At 46.0% G+C, this 12,263-nt stretch overlaps 1 protein-coding gene across 1 annotated transcript in view; it reads left to right on the top strand.

The window, feature by feature from the left end:
• The window catches only part of DDC (dopa decarboxylase), an 83,681-nt gene extending 75,381 nt beyond the window's left edge, over window positions 1–8,300 (top strand). Inside the window, exons 11-13 of the mRNA XM_058534798.1 lie at window positions 1,519–1,617; window positions 3,733–3,834; window positions 8,087–8,300. Of these exons, the coding sequence (XP_058390781.1) occupies window positions 1,519–1,617; window positions 3,733–3,834; window positions 8,087–8,287 (402 nt within the window). The 3' untranslated portion in view covers window positions 8,288–8,300. The remainder of the gene's footprint in view (window positions 1–1,518; window positions 1,618–3,732; window positions 3,835–8,086) is intronic.
• The last annotated feature ends 3,963 nt before the right edge of the window (window positions 8,301–12,263 follow it).

Genomic DNA, 12,263 nt, shown 5'->3' with positions numbered 1-12,263 from the left:
ATGTCCTAAATCCCGTTAGCTAGTCTTCTGATAGTCCAGCTTTTCCTTAAACCATTTCTTATACTTGATGATAATGAAGTCCCGGGCATCAAGTGCTGGCAGCTTATGAGTCGTTTGTCGTGGATAGACAGCTCACATTTGGCCCACCTGCTGTTTTTAAAGGACCTGTTTCCAGGCAGGTGTGAAGAGTTACAGCAGCCGGCCCGACTGACATCCACCTGGCTTGTGAGATCCCCACAGATAATTGTGCTTTATGTTCTGCTGCCCTCCTAGAAAGAGACAGGGGATGGCACAGAGTGTATTCTCAGCAAATATTTCATGGGTAATGAATGCACTTTGTGAAAGATCGAATAAAGAGGATGGGGAAATTATTTTGGAGCAGAGGGTCTTCTAAATACTGATGCACATAAATTAGTCTTTAGAATACCATCTTGATAAAGTCGGAGAGGCCATGTGGGACAGATTCAGGGCATCCCCACCAGGAAAGAACACGTAGGTTGGCGGGTTCCTGAGTGTGGCGGCCTTGTCTCTGGCGTCCTGGGCGTGTAAAGGGCCTGGGGCACCAGTATTTCCCTGTGGGCTTTGTTCCTTCCATCCTCTCCTCACTTTTGAGAGAGAGACCACATTCACATAACTTTTATTACAGTATATTGTTATAATTGTTCTATTTTATTGTCAGTTATTGTTGCTAATCTCTTACTGTGCCTAATTTATAAATTAAACTATCATAGGTATGTACGTATAGGAAAAAACATAGAATATATAGGGTTCAGTACTTTCCACGGGTCAGGCATCCACTAGGGGTCTTGGAACATATCCCCCATGAACAAGGTGGGGAACTACTGTCCTTATTTTCCCAAACAGCCCCTTGTTCTTCCCCTCTGTGTCCTTCTTCCCTGCTTGAATACATCCACAACCAGTGGAGGGTCACACAGCATGTGGCGTGCCAGTCAGCTGACGAGTTCAGGAGAAACTAGGGAAAGCTTACTTGAGGACTATGTTGGTGATGTATTTTCTAGTGACAGTGTCTTGCAGGTCATTCTATGGTGGCTAGTGGGTCAGGAAAAGAATCAAGATTGCTCTAGAAAATGGTGCAAGAACCTCATGGGGAAGACACAGCAGAGGGGGTGGGCCTCGACTCCCTCTTCCCTGTGGATGAAGAAACCAATGAAAGGACTCCCCGAGCCCCCTGGGTTGTAAGCTCCACGGGCTCAGCCACACCGTCCCTGCCTGCTTATGATGGCACTCAGCAAACGTCCATGGAGTGGACACAGTGTCTCCCAAGTCAACAGCCTGTTCTGTCCCCATCTGTCTCGGAGCTTTGCAAAGAAAGCCTCTTGCTGTGGGAACCGCTCACTCCACTGTCCGCTTTGCCATCCAAGATGGGGCATAGCAGCCAGAGGGCTTGGCCTCCAGGGAGTTAGCTGCCTCCAGGAGAGACAGGGAGGCCAATCAGTCACAAAGGAAACTAGCTCTTAGGACGTTCCTCACTGATGTGCCCTTTATGCTTTATTTCAGCACTGGCAGTTACCGCTGGGTCGTAGATTCCGTTCTTTGAAGATGTGGTTTGTTTTTAGGATGTATGGAGTCAAGGGACTGCAGGCCTATATCCGCAAGGTGACTTTGTGTTCATTATTTGTCGGGGTAGTATTAGGGAGGTCGTAGACTCTAGAAGTGAATTAAGATGTCTTAATAAGCAGATATATGCTAAGGGCTAGTTTGGGCTATTGAGATTAGGTTATTTATAAGATGGTCAGCGCATGATTACGGATCTTTTAGACATTTCCATGAAGACTACAGGTTATCAGCCCCAGGACACTGTCACAGCGAAGATACCACGTAGCTGGCACTTGAGCCACATCTCGATGACAGCGAGGTCCAGTCAACAATGGCAACAGTGAGGACACAGGATGTTTTTCTCCAAAACCTGCCAGAAAAGAGAATCTTAGAGCTGGGGTGGGATGGATGTCATCTAGCCCAGTGGTTCTCAATATGTACCTGCATGACCTTCATCTCTCGGGGTGGGTCCCAGCAACCTCTGTTTCAATGAGTGAACCAGGTAGCGTGATGATCGCTAAAGTGTGAGAACCACTGATCTACTCCAAGCCCCATTACTTGCTTTTTGTTCCTAACCAGTGAGGAAACTGAGGCCAGAATATGTGCTGGGACTTGCGCGAGGCCCACCATTTAGGCGGCAGCGGCAGGCCTGCTGAATTCCAGCTGGGTCCCTCCCATCCTGGTTTCTCTCCTCAGCTGTGGCCCCATCCTGATGGACAGAGGTCCTCGGGCTTCACGGGAATGGGGCAGGCCTGCGGGTTCCAACTCTAGTGATAGTGACGAGCCAGCCCTTGATTTTAAGTCCTGGTGCGGCAGCTTAGCGTGCTGTGCAGCTGTGGGCGGAGTGGGATGGCGCCAGGCCCCTTGTCTGTGACAGGGCATGTGGCAAGTCGTCCATTTGCAAGCGTTGGCTCAGTGCTTGTCGAATGTCACACACTGGCGTCTCTCTACCCTGCAAGGCTGTTGTGGGGAAACATGGGCTCTGTAAATCACCGGAGACTCTATGTGGGGGTACCAACTAGGGAAAGGAGTGTGTGTGTGAGTTTATGGGTCAGAGAGCCCCCTCTCCCCATTCAAGAACACGCTCTCAAATGTAATGAGGATTCAGCTTTGGAGAAATAAGGCGAAAAATGATTCCAGCCGTAAGCTCAGAGACAACTGGATGTAATTAAGCTGCTTCATGTTAAAAACCCTCCATGCCTCGCTCTGAGGGCCCGCGGTCCTGTCTCACAAGGAGAGTACACGGATGGTCAAAGCCAGTCCCTGGGCGGGTGTGTGGCTCCTCCAGGACCCACATGGCAGGGCGGGGGGAATCACCTGCCAGCACAAAGTCTTTGGCACCCTCTAGTGGCACCAGATTTATTATGCGACTGGGAACGGTTCATTTAAATGGTGTTTCAGTCCCAGCAACACTTGGAGCAGGGAGGCTTCTGCTCAGATACTCCCTGAGCTCCCGCAAGCGAGAGCAGCGTGCGGGATGCCTGGGTTTAGAATGAGCAACACGTGCACCTAGACCACAGAGAGCTTGTTCTCAGATCGCATATTTGAATCAGCTTTTGAACTTCATAAACATCTAGAAGTCAAATAAGGTGGTGAGTTCAGAGAGAGGAAGGCAGTTCTTGAATGTGACAGGGACTGACGTGATTCTCAGCTCTCGCTGGCAAACGCTGTAGAACTGAAGCTTTGGCGTTAGGCAGCTGCGTTAGAATCACAGCTTTGGTTTCCTTCTCTGCGAAATGGGTGTACTCACGGCATCCCCTGTGTTGTGGGCTCTCATGAGGATGCATGGTGCAGCACGGGGCACTCGGCTAACACAAGGCTGCTGCTCAATAGACGTGAGCCACTGTCTCTTTTCTAGAATGTTTAAATACCTCTTCACAATGTTTATTCTAAAATTATAAAAGATGGTTTTGGGGGGATTAAAACCAGGCCCCTGAACAGAAGAAAATTGTAGTTGGTGTTTTCTCTGAAGACACTAGCCCTTTCTGCATGGTAACGAGTTTCTGCTCCACCTGTGCGGGGACAGCTGGTGAGTGAGTGACATAAACACCTGAAGAAAATGTCTAAAAGCATATAAACAAATTATAGATGTGCAGTCTAATAAGGTTTTCTAGGTCGTTAGGTTCTACATTAAGTGGTGATGAGAAACTCAGACAGATTCCCTTCCCTTTCAAGCATGTCCAGCTGGCCCACGAGTTTGAGTCTTTGGTGCAGCAGGATCCCCGCTTTGAAATCTGTGCGGAAGTCACTCTGGGGCTGGTCTGTTTTCGGCTAAAGGTATGTTTAAGTCTATTTCAGTCTTCTTCACTTTCTTTGAATGTGACAGAGGGGAGAAGAGCATTCATTACTTCCATGCTCAAAACTTGCATTAACTCCCCAGAGACCATGAAATTCAGCCCGGATTTTCCAGTCTGCTCTTCACGCCTCCCGACTCTGACTCCACCTAATTTCCTGCTATGCCCTGCGTATACTCTTCTCTATGAATTGTTCATTCTTCCTCAATTGTACGCAGACTTCTTGCTTGTGTAGGCCCTTGGCCCTAGAATGCTCACCATTTTCTCCATCCATCCACCTCTGCCACTGGAATACTGAGGACTGACTTGTCTACGGCCCACTAATCCAAGGGTTGTCCCTGGACCAGCATCAGCATCACCCAGGAGCTGGTGAGAAATGCCAATCCCCAGCCCAGACATGCTGACTCTGCAGCTTAACTAGACCCCCAGGTTGTCGGTGCACATACAGGAGTTTGAGCAGTGCTGGTCTGTAGCACTCTGTTGTTCTGTTGCCTGATGATGAGGGGAAGCTGGCCTGGATGGCTGAGGGCATAAGCCATCTTCAATGGGAATCATATTGCATTTCTCAAAAGGCCCCAAGATGTGCTGCACACACGTAACTTAATCTCCCTTGTGTAAATGAAGCTGGTAGAGAACCTAACAACCTGACCACTTTTGAGCTAGCTTTCCATTCGCAGAATCTCCCCTTTCTGCAAGGGCTCCCTTTCAAATCCAAGAAAGCAATCAGGAGAAGGAGTGATGGGCTCAGGTGCACTGTCAAGGAGCTGCCAATCAAACGCGGCCTTCCACTTACCGTTTTCTTTCCCCCACTGATTCTTGGAGCTTTGAGGTGCTGGTGAGAACCAGTCATGGAAAAGCCTGGAAGCAACAGAGAGATAGTAGAGTTCTGACACAAGAGCTGGCGAGGGAGACGAGAGCTCTGTGCAGGGCATCAAGTCGTGAGATCTGAGAGAAAGTGTGCAGAGGAATAGAGAGCGTGCTCACACTCTGGGCAGACATGGGGAGACACCTCAGTCACTGGTGTCCCAGGTGCGTGGTCCCCTGGAATGACCAGATGTGGCAATTCAGTCAGCATTGGTGTTAGCATTGTGCTTTGACTTTGCCATTAATAGTGGTTTTGTTTCTTCGTTTTTAAGGCCAGTGTTCTTACAGGACATTTTTAAAAATTTTTTAATAGTTTTATTGAGAAATTACTCACATACCATGCACTTTGTCCATTTGAAGTATACATTTTAACGATTTTTAGTATATCCATAGAGCTGTGCAGCCATCACCACAATCTAATTTTTGAACATCTTCATCCTTCCCAGAAGAAACCCCACCCCCATTAGCAGTCACTCCCTGCCCCCTCCATCCTTGGGGGCCACTGATCTGCTTTCTGTCTCCATGGATTTGCCTATTTTGGGCATTCTTATGAATAGAATCATCATTATGTTGTCTTTTGTGACTGGCTTCTTTCACTTAGTATAATGTTGCCAAGGTTAAGACTTTTATTTTCTTCTTATAATTCACAATGACACCAAACTCACCGGTGTATGGTCTCTGTCCTCTCTTCTCCTGTGCAACATAGCAAGCCCAGGGTGCTTTTCAGCTAACAAATGTTTCCTTTTGTGAAACTTACCTTGTTACTTCTATTCCGTGAATCCAGTTTCTTCTTGAGGAAGCCTATTATTCAGGCATGATGGTTCATTTTTCTGCTTCTACATCTACCATCTTGTCATTATTTTATTCCCTTTGTCCCATTCCTCTCCAGTCTGGATTTCAAGTCCTCTACATCATCTATTGTTTCAACATATATATGGTCTTTCTTTAACTTAAAGCAGATAAACTGTTCCTATTGCATAATTGATTTCCATTCACTCCATCCTCTTCTCAACGAGTCCTCCATTGATCTTGTTCTGCATCTCGCTCAGCCTATTGTTCTCCTCCTCCTCCTCCTCCTTCTTCTATCTCAGTCTATTTTCTCTGTTTGGCTCTTTGCCTCTATTTAACAGAAAACATATCTTGTCCAATTCATTTGAAAATGGTACGCAAATTTTTCCTAAATAATTTGCTTTTATTTTCAGCACTATATAATTTTCAGATTTTTGCTCTTAGGCTAAGTCTTCCTAGTAAAATTCCATTCCCTTTGTATCATAATTTCTTCCTTCTGTATCCTCATCCTCAAATAGGACAAGCTTTGTCTAGACCTGGTATATGACCACAGTTTCTGAATTGCCTTTGGCCCATTCACTGTCCCTTTGGGGGCCAGTAGGAGCCCCAGTCAGGCCCACAGCCAGTGTCTGGGTGGATTTGCACAGGTCTGAAGCCAGTTTCCAGCATCTAGCAGGTGTTCATCTGGGCAGAACTGGACTCTTCTCTTCCCACTTGTCCTTCCTGCCTCTTGACTCTCAAGACAAAGCGAGAACACAAACAATACAATCCTGTGAGGGTCGCATCACCAAGGATGCAAGGCCCCACTTCCAGCCCCCTTCTACATTCAACTATATGGTTTATAGGGGGTGGAGTGGCTGCCTGGAAACAGAAGAAAGACTGAGAGGAGTTGGGGGAGGAGCATGAGAAGGGGGAGGAGGATGAGTGACGAGACTGACTGCCGAGGGAAGCAGCTCCTGGCAAGGAAAGAGATGGCTTCCCTGTTTTTGTGTGATACAGGTTTCCATCTGGTCCAGTTGGTGCAAGGGCTGGCCCTCTGGCCTGAGGCTGATGGGCTGCTCTTTGCCAGAGGGAGAGTCCACCAATGGTCTCTTGCTCCTATAGTTCATGGGCAATTTTCCCAGATTCTTGCAATAAGTTGACTATTAGGCTTCATTTTCTATGTTGCTGAGACTTTCTTCTATGTATTTAACGGAGACCTCCTCACTGGTACCACTAGAAACCTCAGTTCTGCTTTTTAAGCTCATCAATTTGTAAATAACATATCTAGGAATCTTCATTTTTTCTTAAAGAACCTGGTCCATGGAAGGGTCTCTTTGTTTTTTCTCCCTTCCTTTCTTCCCTCCCTCCTTCCTTCCTTCTTTCTTTCTTTCCTTTCTTTTTTCTTTTTATTTATTTTTTTATTGAGGTAACATCGGTTTATAACATTATATATATTTCAGATGTACGTCATTATACTTCTATTTCTGCATAGATTACATCATGTTCTCATGTTCACCATCAAAAGACTAATTACAATCCATCACCACACACGTGCCTAATAATCCCTTTCGCCCTCCTCACTCCCCCCTTCCCCTCTGGTAACCACCAAACTAATCTCTATCTCTATGTGAATGTTTGTTGTTTTTATCTTCTACTTATGAGTGAGATCATACAGTATTTGACTTTTCCAACTTATTTCACTTAGCATAATACCCTCAAGGTCCATCCATGTTGTCACAAATGGCTGGATTTCATCGTTTCTTATGGCTGAGTAGTAGTCTATTGTGTATTTATACCACATCTTCTTCATCCATTCATCCCTTGATGGGCACTTAGGTTGTTTCCAAGTCTTGGCTATTGTGAATAATGCTGCAATGAACAGAGGGGTGCATGTATCTTTACGCATTCGTATTTTCACGTTCCTTGGATAAATACCCAACAGTGGAATAGCTGGATCATATGGTAGTTCTATTCTTAATTTTTTGAGGACTCTCCGTACTGTTTTCCATAGTGGCTGCACTAGTTTGCACTCCCACCAGCAGTGTATGAGAGTTCCCTTCTCTCCATATCCTCTCCAACACTTGTTGTTTCCTGTCTTGTTAATTATAGCCATTCTGATGGGAGTGAGGTGATATCTCATTGTAGTTTTGATTCGCATTTCCCTGATAGGTAATGATGTTGAACATCTTTTCATGTGCCTGTTGGTGATCTGTATATCTTCTTTGGAGAAATGTCTGTTCAGACCTTTTGCCCATTTTTTAATTGAGTTGTTAGTTTTTTATTGTTGAGATGTATGAGTTCTTTACATATTTTGGATCTTAACCCCTTATCAGTTATATAGTTTGCAAATATTGGAAGGGTCATCTTTTGACAGCACATTAGAACACCAAGAAATGGTCTCGTAGGGAGAGGCTGCAGTCTTTTAGAGCCATGTAACTATTATTTAGTTGAACTTTTTACCATTGTAAGTGAAAGGCAAGTGGCAAGGTCACTTCTTTCACTGATAGGTTGCAGTATTGCCAAGTGCTAGCCTTTGTGATTAGTTGAATTTTTGAATCCTTGGAGAACTGAGCACAGCTCCTCTCCCTCAATCTCTTCAGGGTTCCAACAAACTGAACGAAGCTCTTCTGGAAAGAATAAACAGTGCCAAAAAGATCCACTTGGTTCCATGTCACCTCAGAGACAAGTTCGTGCTGCGTTTTGCCATCTGCTCTCGCATAGTGGAATCTGCCCACGTGCAGCTGGCCTGGGAGCACATCAGAGGGCTGGCAACTGAGCTGCTGAAAGCAGAGAGGGAATAAAAGGCGGGCCGGCTGCAGGTAAGCTGCCGTCCCAGCTCCGTCATTCAACGCTGCTGGGACCAGTTTCCTCCTCTGTAAAAAGACAACACCGTACCCTGTTTGGTTTGGGGAAGGGAAAGGAAGATACACTGTAATGATTCTTTAGACACTTAGATTTTTACTTTGTGTTCTTTTATATGAGACTATCAATTTTGTATCTTTATAATTTCCCCTTAGATTTCTTCAGTGTTCACTGAGGCAACTTACTATCATAATAAGCTTATATAATAAATTGGCAAACTGTAGATAAATGAAAATTAATGAAAATATTAAGAAGGGAATTTGGCATGACCGATGATTTACTGTCAGGAAGGACCAAATTCTTGATGGTTCAGAGGAAGGATACGTTTAGACTGTTGGGCTTCTTGCAGTTGTGAGGGATTTAACACTGCATCAGTGAGAGAAACTCTGAAGAGAGCATGGGATAAGTTGGAAGGAAAACATTTTACACTAATGCACTGTTGGCAACAGGAAGGCTATTTAAAGTTATGTCTGTTGGAACCACAACAATCTTACAAACCTTTTCATTAGGTTATTTTAAGAATGTCATTCCATTGGAGTTTGCTCACCTTCTTCGTTTCGGTCTTTTGTTTTCTTTCGCCCCATTTTGGGGGAGGCGAATGGTGGACATACCTCTGTGATCATTCCCCTTAACTTCTGCTTTTCTTTCTCTCTCTTCCTTGGCATTTCTCCATTGCTTGTTTATCATAACCTGTGGGGGATGAGGAACCTAAGTGTATGATGTAATTTATCTTACTGATTGCATGCAACTTTATCTTCTTTGCTCTAAATTTTAATTGTGAATACCTGAACTATTACAGTGCTCAAAAGTCAAAAGTTAAAAGTTGCATTTCATTTATGTGAAAGGCCTATCCATGGCTCCTGACCTGTGAGGTCAAAGATCCACTCTCTCGGTCAAGGCATGTCCTGAAACACCAGGACCTTTTCCTGGCAAAACAAGCCAGGACCAGAAAGGTCCACTGTTCGTAAGCTGAGGGGGACCACCCTGCCCAGAGCAACTCCCAAGTTATAGCTTGAGCATGTCTGGAAGGTACTGGGAAGAGGCTCATATTTTCAAATTATTCCATTGCTCTACGATAAGACTCTGTGTGTGGGGAAGGAGGGTGGAATAACTGCTGTAAGATATATACAAAACAAAACCATATCAGGCGAACACTCCTGATTAACATTTCTGCAACCTTGTGTTTGCACATATCTCATTAGGATGTATCATATCATGATCTTATTCCTATATGCCCACAACGACACAGAAAGAGACGGTAGCTCTGAAAAAGATCAGAAACAAAGACACCTTTCTTTCTTTCTTTCTTTCTTTCTTTCTTTCTTTTCCCCCCCAAAGCCCCAGTAGATAATTGTATGTCATAGGTGCACAGCCTTCTAGTTGCTGTATGTGGGACGCGGCCTCGGCATGGGCGGATAAGCGGTGTGTCGGCGTGTCGGTGCGCACCCGGGATCCAAACTCCGGCCCGGGATCCGAACTCCGGCCGCCAGCAGCGGAGCGCGCGCACTTAACCGCTAAGCCATGGGGCCGGCCCCACAAAGACACATTTCTAATAGAAGTCACAATTACTGTGGAGTCATTATACTGTCGATGCAAAATAACCAATAACCATTCTATAGATAAGAGAAATAAGGTGAGTTTACTTGAGCCAGAGTGACGATTATAACCCAGGAAGGCCTTAGAAAGCGTTCCAGAGAAGCATGGCTTTCAGTACAGTCTTATATCCTTTTAGAACAAAGAACGTGCATTAAACACACCCAGGATACATTTTCATCAAAGTTTCAAAGAGGTATTTAGTTGCAAATTAGCAGGTCAACATGACCCTGAGGTCAGGAAAGGGACTAATCCAGGCATTACTGATAGGGTGTTACCAATGGGGCGTAGAAGGGGAAGTATGCATTATCTTAAGAGAGTGCATTCTTGAGGTTGGTGTCAAGTAGGCAGACTCTGAACTCACCTCCTTCCATGAACACAACAAATTCACAGCTACTCTTAGAACAATTACCCCTGAGAGAGAACTGAAAACTGGATAAAAAGATAAGTCCCGCAACAAGGGACAATCCTGCCCGAGGTGGAAGAGGCAGAAATTCCTTTCTGGAGAAGAAAAAAGCCACCTTCACAAGCTGCAGCACTCATGGCTGCCCAGGAGCAACCCAAGGGTACGCAGTCTTCCCTGGAGGAGTGGGAGATCTGAGTCGGGGAGCCTTACCGCTAAAAGCATCTTTTGGTCTCAGCACAACTGAGACAAGTGTCATAATATCTGGCATTGCTGTCTACTAACAACAACAGAGAATACCCCCAGAAAAGCTATGGACATGAGGGAAAAAAAGTTGGCTCTTAAAGGGCCCACGCACAAATTCACCCCTTTCGGAAAGCAACCTAAAATCACCAGAAAGAAAGGTGCACAGTCCTTTGGTGAAAAGAGACTCACCTGATAGGCTCTGGGTGCATCTCAGTGAGAGGTGAGATCTCTCCAGGGACTGAGACATTGGTGGCAGCCATTATTGTGACCTAGTACAGGCATGCTGATAGAGATGCTGGCAGATGCCATTGGAGTTCTTTCCCTGGCCTGCTAGCCCAGGGCCTGCCCCACCCACTAGAGCACTGATTTAATCCAGCTCAGCCAGGGCAGGCAGCCCCCCCTAGGGTCTGGCTTCACCCAACAGCAAGCCCTTGGGCAACTGGTGGGTCTGCATAGGCTGGGTGCCTGGATCCCCTACAGCCAGGTGAGTGGGTCCACCTCTGCAGGAGAGGGTGTGCGTGAGGAGTGGGTGGAGTGTGTGGGGCCTCTGCGGTGGGGCTACTAGGTCTGCTTCAGTGGGTCGGGGCATGTGCAGGGGGGTAGGACTGTGTTGACAAGATGTGTGGCCCTGTGGGTGGTGGGGCTTGTCAGCTGCAGAAGACTTGTGCTTCTGAAACAGCCACACAGGGGATCGGCCCCACCTTCCAAAGCCTGAAGTTATTGGGTGCTCCTGTGCTCACTCAGCTGCAACCCTGAGAGAGCTGACAAGAGCCTTGCAGGCCAGAGGCCTACAGCAATTGTAAGCCCCTGAGCCTAACAACCAGCCACACTGGAGGCCTACTCACTTAACAGAAAAACCACAACAGGATTGTGCTATTAGACCTTGCAGCCAACTGTGCTGGGGCTCCCCACACCTGATAAAGTAACTGAAGGGTTCACAACAACCACACGCAGCTGAGCAATATAACCAGGGGGACAGCCCAGCCTCCCCGGACACCTGCAGCAAGAGCAACCCTGCCATAACAGAAGGACACATGTAGCCCACACAGGGGTCACTCCTGGAACATCTGGAACTGGTGACAAGAGGGAAGCACACTGTTGGGCCTCATAAGGCATCCCTTACATAAGGCCACCTCTCCAAGATCAGGAGATGTGGCTGACCTACCTAATACATAGATATAAGCACAGAGAAAGAGGCAAAATGAGGAGGCAAAGGAAGAAATTCCAAATAAGGGGACAGGACAAAACCCCAGAAAAAGAACTTAATGAAACAGAAATAAGCGATCTACCTGACAAAGTGTTCAAACAAAAAGTCACAATGATGCTCACTGATCTTGGAAGAAGAATGGATGAACTCAGTGAGAACATCGACAAAGAAATGGAAAATATAAAAAAGAACCAATCAGAAATGAAGAATACTGGAAATGAAAAATTCACTAGAGGGACTCGATAGCAGAGTAGAGGATATAGAAGAATGGATCAGTGAGCTGGACAAAAGACTAGAGGAAATCACCCAAGCTGAACAGATAAAAGAAAAAAGAATTAAAGAGTGAGGACAGCCAAGGGACCTCTGGGACAACATCAAGTGCACTAACATCTGTGTCATAGATGTCCCAGAAGGAGAAGAGAGAGACAAAGGGGCAGAGAATCTATTTGAAGAAATAATAGCTGAA

The sequence above is a fragment of the Diceros bicornis genome, chromosome 41 (assembly GCF_020826845.1).
Source record: "Diceros bicornis minor isolate mBicDic1 chromosome 41, mDicBic1.mat.cur, whole genome shotgun sequence".
Taxonomy (NCBI): Eukaryota; Metazoa; Chordata; class Mammalia; order Perissodactyla; family Rhinocerotidae; genus Diceros; species Diceros bicornis.
The sequence above is the reverse complement of the archived record's forward strand: the minus strand, read 5'-3'. Positions and strand labels throughout refer to the sequence as shown.